Genomic DNA, 15153 nt, shown 5'->3' on the forward strand with positions numbered 1-15153 from the left:
ACTTTAAAAAGTTAAGTTTCCAAATATCACTCCACTTCCTCCCACTTGCAAATTCTCTAGCAACTTTTGCATTGTGACAGTGCAAGCAGATAACACCAAGTTTTTGTTTCACACAGCTGCACGTTGCTAACCTCATGAGCTTTCGGTGTAGCAGTTTCTACTGTTTCATTATGCCATTCTGCTTTAAATGAACTAGCAGTTCTTTTGCACTTCACGCCCTTTGCTTCTTTGGAATTCGACATAGTGAATCAATAATTTCTTCAATAAAAACAGTATAAATAAGCCAGTTCTAAAATCTGCAGACAAATCATAGCAAACTCCTCATTGTCAACACTGTCCGCATCAGAAAAGTAACTGTAATTGTGTACGATCATGAAATATACTTAACGTGTTAATGAGGTAGAGAGTGACAACCTTTTGTTCGCAGTTTAAATTCCTTTGTGCGCTAGTAGCAAAAGATGTATGCACACGTGTATTAGAGGGAACATTGGTGAGCCAAAAAAATGTTTTTTGAAATAACACATAGGTCAAGAAAGGATCTACTGCTTTCCTGATATATATGATGAATAAACCATTTTGGGCTTCCAGCCCGTTACAAGTATCGATTATAACTGACATTTCGATGACAAATTATGCCATCTTCTTCAGGGATGATACCTGGGCATGTCTAGTCTGGCAAGAGAAGCCATTAAAATAAAACTAGAAGAAAAGAATTTTAACAAAGCCAAAGTCTCGCTGAAAGGAAGACCTGGAATTTGATAGTAAAAAGAGGGAGAGCGAAAACCTGATTGAATGAGGACTAACCAATCAGGAGGGATGGACTACAGGGATATAAATACCATTGGACGAGACGAACCCAGGCATCGTCCCTGAAGATGGCAGAGTTTGTCATCAAAACATCGGTTATAATTGTTACCCATCACCAGCTGGAAGCCCAAGAAGATTTAATTCATAGGTACATTTAATGTCAGAGTGCCCCAAAGAATGAATGACAGTTAAATGTTAGAACCCCAAAGCCCCCCCCCTTGGTTCCCACCTCCCACGCATAAGCAGCGACGACCCCCCCTTCCCCCAGCAGCAACAAACATCAGCAACACCCCCTCTCACCAAGCACTCAAGTGTGTAGCAAAACATCAGTAAAGACACAGACTTGCAGTACCCCAAAGACTACTTGTTCACTCGATATTAGACATACCACAGTCTCTCTCTCTCTCCCTAATAAAGGAAAAAGAGGTATCCCTTTTTCACAGTGAGAGGGGAGACATAACAAAGCAACTCGCTGATTTATGGTGTTTAAAAATCTGTTGCCTCGCGTCTTCCAAGTTCTGTGCCCAAAGAACTCGGGTGTCTATGCACACAGACAGCAGCCAGCTCGCTGCTTTTAATCTTCCATCTCCCACAACGCATCAGGTGATGGCGGCACCGGCCTTGAATCTGCCCACCTCCAGAGCCATGAAAATCCAACACCCTGAAGGCATGCTAGTCTTCGAGGCTGCGTTCTTGGCATATCGAACAGCAGCCGGTCAAGAAAGGGTCCCATTTCCACAAGGAACCGAAGTCAGCGTGTAATTCTGGGTCAGGGTCTTCAAAAGGACCTTGAAAAGGGAAAAAAGAGATATCAATGATAGAAATAGCTGTATCCAAAGATGCAGACAAAGGAGTCACAGGTGCTATCATCCTCCTAAGCTTCGCTGATCATTATGGGTTCTGAATTTACCTGACGCTCTTCTATGCTTTGTACCTTGCCATTTTTAATTCACAAATTGTGGTTGCTTTATTGGCCAAAATCCCTAAATCATGCCATCTTTTGTGTTTGGCTCCAGCCCTCAGAGTTTATTTCCTTATCTCTTGAATATGTTCTGATTTAAGTCCCGCTGTACAGTTTAAGAAGTTGTGGTTCAACATATCAGATCTTAATTCCAAAAGCAAAAATATGAGTTAGGTAGAAAATATGAATAGTGCAATATATGGTGCCCATAAAAAGTATTCCCCCTACCTTTGGAAGTTTACATGTTTAATTGTTTTACAAGATTGAATCACAGTGTATTTAATTTGGGTTTTTTTACACTGATCAACAGAAAAAGACTCTTTTGTGTCAAAGTTAAAATAGACCTCTACAAAGTGATCTAAATTAATTACAAATATAAAACAAAATAATTGATTGCATAAGTATTCACCCCCTTCAAGTCAGTATTGATAGCATTTACAGTCTTGAGTCTGTCTGGATAGGTCTGTATCAGCTTTGCACCTCTGGACACTGCAAGTTTTCCCTGCTCTTCTTTACAAAACTGCTCAAGTTTTGTCAGGTTGCATGGGGATTGTGAGTGAACAGCCCTTTTCAAGTCTAGCCACAAATTCTCAATTGGATTGAGGTCTGGACTCTGCTTTGACCATTCCAAGACATTAACATTGTTGTTTTTCAGCCATTACTGTGTAGCTTTGGCATTATGCTTAGAGTCATTGTTTTGCTGGAAAACAAATTTCCCAAGTCGCAGTTCTCTTGCAGACTGCATCAAGTTTTCCTCCAGGATTTCCCTGTATTTTTCTGCATTTATTTTACCCTATACGTTCACAAGCTTTCCAGGGCCTGCTGCAGTGACACATCCCCACAGCATGATGCAGCCATCACTATGCTCATGGTAGGGATGGTGTGTTTTCGATGATGTGCCTTCCTTCATTGTGTATTGTTATACACCTGCTGAGCATGGAGTATAGGCTCTAGGCAAAGCAAAACGATTCTGTTTTAAATACATAGTAAATATTAAACATAGAAGATAACTATGGTAACTGAACAGGTTAGAACATTATATTTAAAGCTGTATTTTATTTGCAATTATTATTTATGGATTAATTCTTATGGAATATATTTTACCATCCAAGTATTATTTGGTCATCAATGTGTATGAGTCTTCCAAGAACATGACAAACAGAAAGGTTTTCTTTCATTAGCAGCAGTTCGCCAACATTTTAAATCTGAAAGATTTTGGCATATTATTTTTAATGCATAGCTTAGACTTCTTGCAACCTGGACGGGAGCGAAATCTTCCTAGTGGGTTTAGTATTTTGGACATTTGTTACATGTAATATATTTATTATTGTGAAAAAACATTCAGCCTTAGTGCATTGTGAAAATTGGCATAATTTTAATTGTTTACAGATAGGTACATCCTTTAAAAATATAGAAATGAATCAGATTCAGATTTATTGTCTCTGTCCTATATAATGTAAAATTCTATTTTGTAGTAGCAGTAAAGTGCAAAGAAGTAAAATTACTATATATTACAAAATAAATAATGCAATAAAGAATAATGAGGTTTTATCAGAAATCTACCGGTAATAACACAGAAGTTATTCCTGAGTCATTGAATATAGTTCTTCAGGCTCTTTCAGCTCCTCTCTGATGGTAGTATCGAGAAGAGGACATGTCCTGGATAGTTAGGGTTTTAATGATGGCTGCTGCTGCCTTGAGATATCACTTCTTGAAGAGGGTTGTGCACATCATGGAGCTGGCTGAGACTGTAATCCTCTAATCTCTTGTAATGCAACCAGTTGGATTGCTCTTCACCATATATTTATAGAAATTTGCAGGAGCCATTAGTGGCATACCTAATCTCCCCAAACTTATAATGAAGCTTTCTTTCTGATTGTATCAAAAGTGTTGGCCTAGGACAGATCCTGTGATATGTTGATATCCAGGAACATAAAGCTGCTCACCACTTCCACAGCGACTCCTCAATGAGGACTCGTGCATGTTCACCTGATTTTCCTGAAGTCCACAATAAATTCCTTGGTCTTGTAGACATTGAGTGCAAGCATGCTGTCGCCACACCACTCAACTAGCCAATTTGGCTCAATCATAAACGTTTCCTTGTTGCCATCTCAGATTTTACCAGCAAGAGTGATGTCATCTGCTAATTTATAAATGGCATTCAAACTGTGGTTAGCCACAGAGTTGTGAATGTAGAGAGAGTGGATCAGTGGGTTACGTGCACGGCCTTGAGGTGCTTGTGTTGATTGTCACCAAGGAGGAGATATTATCACTGATCCATACTGACTGTGGTTTCCCAATGAGGAAATTGAAAATTCAGTCATAGAGGGAGGTTTGGAAGGCTTGGTTTAAAAGCTTAGTGATTAATACTGAAGGGATGATGGTATTGCTGAGCTGTAATTGATAAACAGCAGACTGACATGTGTCACAAACAAAAGAAAATCTGCAGGTGTTGGAAATCAGTGAAACACACAAAAAGCTGGAGGAACTGAGCAGGCCAAGTAACATCTACGGAAAATAGTAAACAGTGGACGTTTTGGGCTGAAACCTTTCATCAGGGCTGTTTACTCTTTTCTATAATTGTCTGGTCTGCTGAGTTTCTCCAGCATTTTGTGTGTTTTAGCCTGACATGTATAGAAACATAGAAAACCTACAGCACAATACAGGCCCTACGGCCCACAAAGTTGTGCCGAACATGTCCCTACCTTAGAAATTACTAGGCTTGCCTATAGCCCTCTACTTTACTGAGCTCCATATACCTATCCAAAAGCCTCTTAAAAGACCCTATCATATCCGCCTCCATCACTGTTGCTGGCAGCCCATTCCACGCACTCACCACTCTCTGAGTAAAAAAACTTACCCCTGACATCTCCTCTGTACCTACTCCCCAGCACCTTAAACCTGTGTCCTCTTGTGACAACCATTTCAGCCCTGGGAAAAAGCCTCTGACTAGCCACACGATCAATGCCTCTCATCATCTTGTACACCTCTATCAGGTCACCTCTCATTCTCCTTCGCTCCAAGGAGAAAAGGCTGAGTTCACTCAACCTATTCTCATAAAGCATGCTCCCCAATCCAGGCAACATCCTTGCAAATCTCCTCTGTGTTTTGCTTTTGCCTAGTACTCCAAAACAAAATGGAGAGCCAGTGAGCTGTAGACCTGTTGAGGCAGTAATCTGCAAATACTCATTTGGTCTTGTAGAATTTAAAGAGTAAATGGTTATCTGAGTACATAAGCATGCACTAGTAATTTTCTAAGATAATTAAAATGTAGTGTCATGGCAGATTTACTAATACCTATTTATAGCCAGTGGTATGTTCCAAGAGAAATATAAGTCAATGGCTTTCTATTGAAAATAATCATTCATTCAAATGATTTCAATTATTGTAGTATATAGTTGCAAAACACAAGATTAGACACATTGTTCAACAAAAGAAGCATAAAAGCTGTTAGAGCTGGGTACTGCAGCCATAACCTATGACAACTTGGCATAGGGATATTTTTGCAAGTGGCTGCTTATCCATTGGAGATAAATAGGTCATACAGACCTCCCTAACACTGAATTACTTAGTGCTCTAATTACACTGGACAACAAAGATTTTGCTTCCTGAATAGCTTTAAGTGTATCTTATGAATTTTGGGCTACTGATCATGAAAGTCACCATGAAATTTCCCTATCACACACTTTTTTAATAAACTTATGTTTATTATTTCAATTCATAATTCAAGTCAATTAAAATGTTGCCGACAATGTAAGCTGGAAAGTTTCCTATCTTGTCCGGGAATGCTTAGGCGGTGTGGCTGCTGCATATCAGGACAGGTTTTAGTAATAATTATTGGGTTCAGGACTGTAAGGATGGAATTTGCTATCACTAGGCACAAAAATTTCTATGAAGGATTTTGACATTTGAAACAGATGCTTCCGAGAATAACTGATGCCAAGATTAAGGAAATAATTTTTGTTGGTCCACAAATCAAACAGGTCATCAATGATAGGCAATTTGAAGAATTTCTAAGGGGACCAGAGAAAATCACTTGGAAGGTATTCAAGGAAGTTGTTGAAATTTATCTTAGCATCTACAGAGCACCAAACTACACATGCAGCTGGTTGAAAGCATGCTTCAAGCATATAAAACCATGAAATGCAACATGTCACTAAAGATTCATTTTCTGCATTCCCGTTTAGACTTCCCTGCAAATCTTGGTGCTGTTAGTGACAAGCATGGTGAGAGATTTCACCAGGACATTGCGGTCATGGAGAAAAGATACCAGGGCAACTGCAGTCCATCAATGCTGGCAGATTATTGTTTGACACTTAAGTGAGAAGTCTCAGACATTGAGTACAAATGAAAATCATTAACACAATATTTTTAACTTGGTTGAACTATTGCAACGCATCAGCACCATTATGCAGTTAAGCTCATTATATTCAAAAAAGTTAATTCATTGTTTCTCCAAATTCCTACATGATACAAGTAGTCTGAAATTATATTTGTGTTCATGTTCATCTTTTGTTTATCATAAACAAAAAAAATTCTGAGGAAGCAACACTTTTGAAAAAATTTGTTGTCCAGACATACATAGTTGAATATGATGTCTGTTTCTGGAGGCTTAAACTTTTTTAACTAAATTTTCTGATCCTGGTTAACCATTTTTGCCATTATTATCTTGGTATACACACAAGAAAACAAATTGTAGTCTTTAATATACATTCTGATTCTCACAGAACAATTGATTTCCTTGTACTGATTCATGATATCAAATAAGTTGCACTCTAAGTAAATTTTCAGTTTATAATTTAAAAATGTTCTCAAAGTTGAGTTAAGGGAAGTTTTGTTAGATATTTCAGTTTTCATTCTGCAAGTTCTTATGCATCTATATACAAAATTTCATGGTTTAGGTTACTGTACTGAATGTTTAGATCTCTGTGCCCTCTGAATTCAGTATTTTTTTCACTATAATAATACCTGGAAAATTACTTCCCCTGATATCTAAGATTTTGCTTGGTGATGCCAGTCTCCTCAGTATTGTCAATTTTTATTATTATTATTCTGTGTTATGTAATTATACTCACATAAAACCATTTCTTAGGTGAGAATGTGGCACATATAATGTTTTAAATGCAAAAGCAAAAATGTGCTGTGATTTTTCGTGTTATTACAATAATCATTTTAACAAAACTTTTGCTTTATTGTGTATTATGGAAAAAAAATGAAGCACGGTTATCTTTTTCCCTAGCAGTACATCAAAATACCCGTTCCTAAATCAGACTGCCATGATGGTGTGCGGTGTTTTTCATTCTATCTGTCAACTGACAGCAAAGACAAGCCTCAAGGAAGCTTTGACTGCATCCACCAGTATGTTTCCAGGTAAAATAAAATAAATAAAGTGTATAGTAATTAAGAGAAATTCTTGTGTCCTTGTATGCCACGGTTATTTCATGTCAAGTACAGGCAATCCCAGGTTATCTCAGTTCGTAACATGAATTGTTTTCAAGTAGAAAATGAACAAAAATGGTGTTCTGTGAATGGGAGATGTGGAAAAACCAGCTACTAGCCTGCACCGCTGACTCAGCGAGTCTATGAGTAAGTCTGCAAGGCCCACATTGCTTTCTCAGCTCAACCCAGTCTCTGTTTATTGTGGCTTATAGGTGGGTGGGTAGAGAAGAAATGGGGAAATGCCATGTTCCCACTTGGCTGAAGATGCCTATAGTCCCGCAACAGCTGGGCAGATCCATACCAATCTATCTTGCCAGTCTCCAGTTCGTATACCTCGTTTATTCATAAGTTGGCACATCTGACCTAGGGAGGATCTGTATCTCCTTTAAGAAGCGTAAATATATATCACTCATATTTGTTTTTACTCTTTACTATTCACTCTTTTGCAATCTTGTTGCCTCATAGTGAAATTTTTGCTGTTGTGTGGATTTGCTGCTTATTTTATATTTCTCCTGCTTACTTGTAAACATAAACCTCTGTTAATTGAATGTAGAGATTAGAAATCTATTCTTTTGTGTTTTTAAAATTTTTTATTTGTGTTTATATATTTAAACTTCATTTAATGTTGGGTGGTTAGATAGAAGGATTATTTATCAAGTGCTACAATTAAATATTGAAAGTGTCATTGGTAGATTAATAATTATTAGAAGCACATCTTTAGTAATATATTAATGAAATGCACACTGGGTAGTTTCTACTAAGGGCTTTTCTTTAAAATAGGAAATTATTTAAATTATATATCTGAAACATTTGTAAATATTATCCTGTTTACATATTTTACATTAATGTCTCATAAAGAGTTGAATTTGTTTTCCCTTTAATATGTGCCTGCTCAACAAATATAAATGACTTTTTAACATTTAGCATTTGTAACTTTTGTATTGTTCACATCCTTGCATTGCTCACAGCTAATAAGTTTCTTCCTCTCCTGTGTATATAATGTTTTACCTAATTGGTGAAGCAGATAGGCGAATGTCCTACCTGAAATGTGATAGTCTCCAGATTCATTGGTATCAAAAGATCACCATTAGTCCATTATTTGTCTATTGTATTTTAAAAATTCAGTAGTGTCTGAAATTCTAAGTGTCAAGTGTTCCTATTCAGTTCTTATTTAGGTTCTGTCAGCACAACTGTGAGAGAGGAAATTAGATCAGGCCTGATTCAGGTTGGATATAGGAAATTCTTGGGGAAAGAGCATTCCAGAGGTCAGGTTGTTGGTTTCGAGATGGGATGTGGAGGGCGAGGAGGTGAGTGGGTGTCTACCAATCAGAGGTTGGTAGATGTTATTAGGTGGGGGTGGATAGTACTGAGAAACCAAAAGAATGCAGGTGAATAATTAAAGTGAACCAATAGAATGAGGTGCCCAGTACCAAGTGGGGAACTGCTCAGGAAAGTGACCTTTAAGTCACTCTGCTGCTGTGAAAGCTGCACTGTTAAAAACTGGTTTCTCTGAGAGTGCTCCTTGACAGCTGTATCTCACAACCAAGTATACAAATTTCCTGTCAGTGGTCTTTTGCATCTTGGTCAACATGTTACTAGACATATGTCTCTGATTCAGGACCAGTTTGATTCATTACAACTATCTGAGGTAGTATGCTATGATTTGACCTACAAATGTCAAACTACAGCAGGAGAAAAAAAAGAAATCTTCTTTCATTCACGTGCACTAAGAAAATAACATTCCTCATCGAAATTGCTAGACCGACACTGCTAATAATGCACCACTCTCCATGCTCAAGTCCTGGCAAGAAGCTAGAAATTTATGATCTTTTAACTGATTGAATTCACTGCTACTGTTTTTTGTAACTTAAGCACTGTAAAAAAGTATCTTTAAATTTGCAACCAGATCTGCTGCTTTTGTGTTATTGCTACACTAAATTCAGTTCAACATAAAAGGTATCTTGTGAAAGTATACAATCTTGATCATTCATTGCAAGTTGCACCAGGTCTGAAAAATATTGAGGGAAATTCAAACAGCAGTAACGTATTATTTCCCAGCCAAGGATAACATTCTGGTCTCTGAGCAATTGCCTTTATTGCAGCACTGTTTCTTTTAAATATACCTAATGTTTGAAATTAAATTTGAAAAAGACGTGCTTGAACATTTAACAGCTTTGTATTATTAATAAGTGGACACAACTTATATTTGTGGTGTAATATTCCTCGGTATGATGATTTTGCAGTCAGTAAAAAAACCTGACAAGTAGTCCAGTGTCCTGGATTAACATTTCAGAAACCTGAGATCAAATTTCATTATGGTACTTATGGAATTTAAGTTCACTTGATTGCTTAGAACAAAAAACAAATCATTTAGTGATGATGTAAATTTGTCATAAAAATCTATTTGGTTTACCAATATCCTTCAGCAAGGGAAATCTGCTTTCCTTATCCAATTTAGTCTCTATGGGACACCAATGTAGTACTCTTAAACACTCTCTTTGAGGATTTAGCAAACAACAAAATGCAAGGGGTATTATGGTGGCTTTGCTTGTGATGCTTTGATCTTGAAAAATAATAAATAGGAATAAATACTATAGGCCTTTGAATTTATGGTTGTTTTATATTTTATATTTTGCTTCTTCTAAATAATCAACTTCTGTGTTATTTTGGTTTGACAATTAAAACAAATATTTTTGTTAGTGTCTTAATATTTAATTTGCTTATCAAAATGCCAAATTAACCTCTTGGGTAAAAAAAATGTTTTTTTAAAAAAAATTAAGCTCCTGTGACTGTTCATTTGCTTTAAGCCTGTTTTCTAATTCTCTGTTTTTCACACAACAATTTGTTCGTGTGTATGTCTCTGTACTCAGACCTCATTTTTTTCATTTTGTCTTTGTATCAAATTATTTTCTGTGCCATTAACTGTCACGCCATGTCATGTTGAGTTCTCTTTTAGTTGCCTGGTTAACTTTATGTGTGACCGTTTGACTGATACTCGAGGCTGTTGCCTAATTTTTTTACCAGACCCTTTTTTTTGTTGATAGTATTTGACAGTTTTAACAAAATAATAATGTTTTTCTGTCCTGTCATGAAATTTTGTGGTTTTTTTCACCTTCTCTGCCCTTTAAATTACAACATGTTTTGGAAGTAGCAATGATGTGTAAAGGAAGTTTGCGGTACATCTTCAGTGGAGATTTGCAGGGGAACATAATAGTATTGTTGAACTGATTTAGGCCAGCTCTTCTTCTTATAACATCATATTCTGGAGACACAAAGGCCAACTCCTATTATGAAGATAATGCCTTTCCTTCCAAAACTTCGCTTATAGACCTCGGAGCAAGCAGCCTTTGACGTGATAAAAGAGCTCCCATTGACTATGTGTTGATAATGCTGATAATGGCATTTCTGAAAATAGTAAAGCTTTTTGAAATAAACTAGGGAGCTCCAATTTGTCTCATTAAAACAAAGTAGATTCAGCTGTGTCCTGACTTTAATTTTGAAACATTTTTGAAAAGTTTTCACAATATACGATGTATTTGGTTATAATCAAATGTGAACAGAAACAAGGCTGAAGTAGAATATGGGTAATTAAGAAACTAAAATCAAGATATTTGCTGGAGTTACTACAAATTATCGAAATTGTGTTACATATATCTCTTTTAAAGTCTAATATTATGGTTTTGAACGTTCTGCCTATGGTTCTTAAAATTCGAAGTTATTTTTACAAACTTCTTCAGAGGATCAATCCTGGTTGATTTACAATATATTTGACATTTCAGAGAAATTATATGGTGATCAACAGCATGCCAATGATTTGAATAATATATGTAGATAACTTCCAAGCAGGGAGGTTTATTCATTTTACCTGACATAACACCCAGAATTTTCACTCTTCATAAGATCGCTACATGATCTGCCCACTCAACTTACTGAAGTGTCCACCTTCAGAATTTTGTCCTAACATAGCTTTTGTTGCCCCCTTTTGGATCTCCTGACATGTGCAACCTTAGATTTTGTTTTTGCAAACTTCTATACTTAATGGCATTGGTTTCAGTTCAGCTCATATTGATTTGCCTCGTATAGTTTAACATTTCAGTTTTTTTTTGGACACACTGGTCCTTGTATCTGTTTAGATCAATAAATTCATTCATCTATTTCCTAACTTTCATGATATAGAGCATCCTAAGTCATTTTGTCTCAGGATAACAACCCAGTTTGGGAGCAAAGTTTTAAAATGGACAACAACCTGCCATCAGCTGTCACTAGACCATGTTTCTCTAGGTTTGCCACTAAGGCACTAGATTATATCACTCAGAAGATGGGGAAAAATATTTAAACCTATTTACCCATATTCTCTGTCTACTTGGGACACTAAATTTATTGGAAAAACAAATGGTGGAGAAGATAACAAGAGTCTGCAGAGAGCTATAGATAGGTTAAGTTAGTGGTCAAGGGTCTGGCAGAGGGAGTACAACACTGATAAATGCAAGGTCATCCACTTTGTAAGGAAAAATAGTAGATCAGATTATTATTTAAATCGTGAAAGATTGCAGTATGCTGTTATGCAGAGGGACTTGAGAGGGCTTGTATATGAATTGCAAAAGGCTGGTTTGCAGCTGCAACAGATTATCAAGAAGGCAAATGGAATGTTGGCATTCATTACTAGAGGTATTAAATTTACCTGCAGAGAAGTTGTGCTACAATAGAACAGGTTACTAATGAGTCTGCACCTGGAGTACTGCATGCAGTTCTGCTCTCCTAACCTGAGGAAAGATGTATTGCCTTTGAAGGTGGTGCAGAGGTGGTTAATTCTGGCGATGAGACATCCGGCTTAAAGGAAAAATTGAGTCATCTGCGACCAGGTGGGATACAGAAGAATGAAAGGGGAACTTCTGGAAATATACAATTATGAAAGGGATAGATCAGATAGAGAAAAGAACTTTGTTTCCACTAGTAAGTAGGACTAGAATTAGGAGGGAATTTGAGGGAATAGATTTAGGATGGGGATGTGGAAAAACTGCTTTTTTTCAGAGAATAATGAGTCTGTGGGAGTCTCTGCCCAGGGAAGCAGTAGGGGCTACCATATTAAATATAGATTTTTGCATAACAGGGGAATTAAGGGTTGTGGGGAAAAAGGCAGGTAGTGGTACTGAGTCCACAACCAGGTCAGCCAGGATCTTATTGAATGGCAAAGCAGATTTGATGGGCCAAATGGCCTCTTCCTGCTCTTATTTCTCATGTTCTTATGTACACCATTGAATATGATACCATTATTGACATGTTCTTCTGCTTTTTTCTGTTGATATTTGTTATTTGTGGTGAGCAAGGATGTGATGTCCATTGGGCAGTAAAGTGTTTAATTGACAATATCATTTAACATTGAACATATTCACTCTATTATTTAATCATGGACATTACAAAGTGACTTTGGAAATGAGTAAAATCGTACCAGAATATAGGAAACTGAAAATTAGCTTTGTCTAAAGTATAACTATCTGGCTTCTAAAACTTTATTTAATCTGGTAGCCTGATTTTCTTTGTGATACCTAGCTTATTATTTTAAACATGTAAAAATATATGTAGACTTTTTCTATTAAAAGATTAATTGAATAAGATAATTTAAAAGGATTAAAACTTTTAGTTGAAATTTGTGTTGTTGAGCATTGCTTTTGTTGTTTAAACCAGTTTTGAAAGAAACCAACTTGAGTGCCTGGGAAGCATTCAAGATAAAATTACAGTTTGTGCCACTGATGACTCCTATCAGATGACTCGGGACCGTATGTCGCAAGTAGAGAAGGAATCTTGGAGTCGAGCAACAATAGAAATTAAACCAGGGTCATCACATCAAGGTAAAAACACCTTAAAACTAAGTAATAGTCTCTTTATATATTCAATTATAGACTGAACAGAATGTATCTGTTTTAACCAAACTTTATTAGGCAACAAACTTAAGAATTAGTTTTTTGTTGGAATGCAGTTTTCTTACATGTCAAATTGGTTGAAAGATTGTGTATTTTGACAAGACTCCAGCTACAATACATCAATCCTAAAATTTTGTTGTGTGTATGGGTAAGAGGCCTTTGCAACCCCAGTGTCATGGATATAGGGTTGGCAACATTGCCCATACAACACAGCTTTTGGAGAATTTTGGGAAAATTTGTATCCCATTGTCCTTGGGCACCTATTGCTGAGCATCTGCAGCAGATTTTAGTTTTAATCCCTTAGGACCAACTAGGGATATACATATAGTGTTAAGCATTGACTAAATCTTTTGAGTTTCTCCACTTCCACAATAGACCAATTGCCTGATCCTCTCCCTCCCCTGAATATGCAGTTAATCCCCCTAAGCCCACCCCTATCTTCACCATACAGCCAGTCCTATTCCACACATGCTTCACAAATATCATTGGTTGCACTCCAATTTTCTACTCCCCACATGAGGTGTTGCTCTAACTTGCAACCTTCTTCAATCACATGCTGACCTGTTCTTTGCTCTTCTCCTTCCTAATTATGTTGTCCAGTTCCCCAATCCCATTCCTCAAGATATATTTGAGCAATCATAAGAACTTATAGCTCAAGAAACTTGCAGTATTGTTACAATTTAAAATGTTGAAGCATGTACAAGGAGTATGTACCTTAATGTTTCAAAATATTGAAAAATTTATAATGTATGAACAGTTGTAGATTTATGCACTGCATTTGAAAGCATTATTTTGATATTATCAAATGTTTGTTTTAACTAATTTCTAAAATAAACCACACACTAGCGCTTTTGAGTTATAATTTTTATTGAATTGTTTTGTAACATATTTCCACTTAATACTCTAATAGCACATGAAAGTCCATTATTGGTTTCTTTTCATGTTACATGTTTATCACCACTTAAAATCCAATTTTGTTTCCTAGGTACACGCAAACCAATCAGTGTTCGAAAGCAACCAACGAGCCAAGCTACTGATGTCATTCCACTCAGGAAACATTCCCCCACTATGATGCCATGCCTTGCCGCAAAGAAAAATCATGTCAGTTCAATTACCTATAAGCCTCTGAGAGATCGTATCACCCATCTTTTGGCTTTGAAACCATATAAAAAGCCTGAGCTTATTGTATGGTTGGAGAGAGAGAAAGCTAATCCAAAGGACAAGGCTGAGCTTTCATATGTATTGGACCAGGTGAGAAAGAATAAATAGCTTATCCAACCTAAGATTGATACCAGTGCATTACAATCAATGAAATGTATTTGAAATGTAATTGCCATTTAATGCTAGGTTAAAAGACTAAAGGATATTACAGAGATATGAAGGAAGATGCCATGGAAGTAGTTGAATGTAACATTATTTAATCAGAACCCTGTTTAGGTCTCCAAGCACAGGAGGAATGGTTGAGTGGGGCTTGATACAAATTAAGACTATGTGAAGCAGAATTTTGGATGATATAGGTTGAATGAATAACCATCCAAGTGTAGTCAAGTCTTCTGCTGTTCTTAATGCTGTGTCATGAAATTTAACAATATAGAAAAATTAGAATGGGTAAGAGCATGGTGTTGAGTTGTAGATTGATGGTGCAGCAGTTTGCAAGGACAAAGGAATCAATAGTGGGTTTCTTGTGCTCGGAAATGAGTTGAAATTTTAAAAATCAGAGCCACACTGGATTTGGATTGAGGAGTTGGCAGCCAGGGTAAGAGTGAGTAATATTTTAATAGTGAATTTTGCATCAAAAGTGGACAAAACTGTGCTTATAGTTTGGCAGCTATAGACATATATACAGTATAATGGTGAATGGGTTAATTTGCAGGATAGCATTTCACTCCCCATGGAGAGCTGATTTTCTGTATCTTGGCATATAATTTCAAGCAGAGGAATGTGTGTGGTATGAACACATTGCACAACTTTGTGTAATATACGTTGGTGTTTTTAGCGGAATTAATTAGTTGAACACAATATTTT

The 15153-nt window shown here is 36.7% G+C and overlaps 1 protein-coding gene across 2 annotated transcripts in view; it reads left to right on the forward strand.

Moving 5' to 3' along the window:
* Nucleotides 1–15153, forward strand: part of LOC140718839 (RNA polymerase II elongation factor ELL2) — a 106245-nt gene that overhangs the window by 43804 nt on the left and 47288 nt on the right. The window contains exons 3-5 of one of the 2 annotated variants that reach the window (XM_073033046.1): nt 7008–7138; nt 12893–13056; nt 14114–14379. In XM_073033046.1, coding sequence (XP_072889147.1) covers nt 7008–7138; nt 12893–13056; nt 14114–14379 — 561 coding nt within the window. The remainder of the gene's footprint in view (nt 1–7007; nt 7139–12892; nt 13057–14113; nt 14380–15153) is intronic. The other variant, XM_073033047.1, reaches the window with a different exon arrangement.

Source organism: Hemitrygon akajei, chromosome 30 (assembly GCF_048418815.1).
Source record: "Hemitrygon akajei chromosome 30, sHemAka1.3, whole genome shotgun sequence".
In the NCBI taxonomy this organism is placed as follows: domain Eukaryota; kingdom Metazoa; phylum Chordata; class Chondrichthyes; order Myliobatiformes; family Dasyatidae; genus Hemitrygon; species Hemitrygon akajei.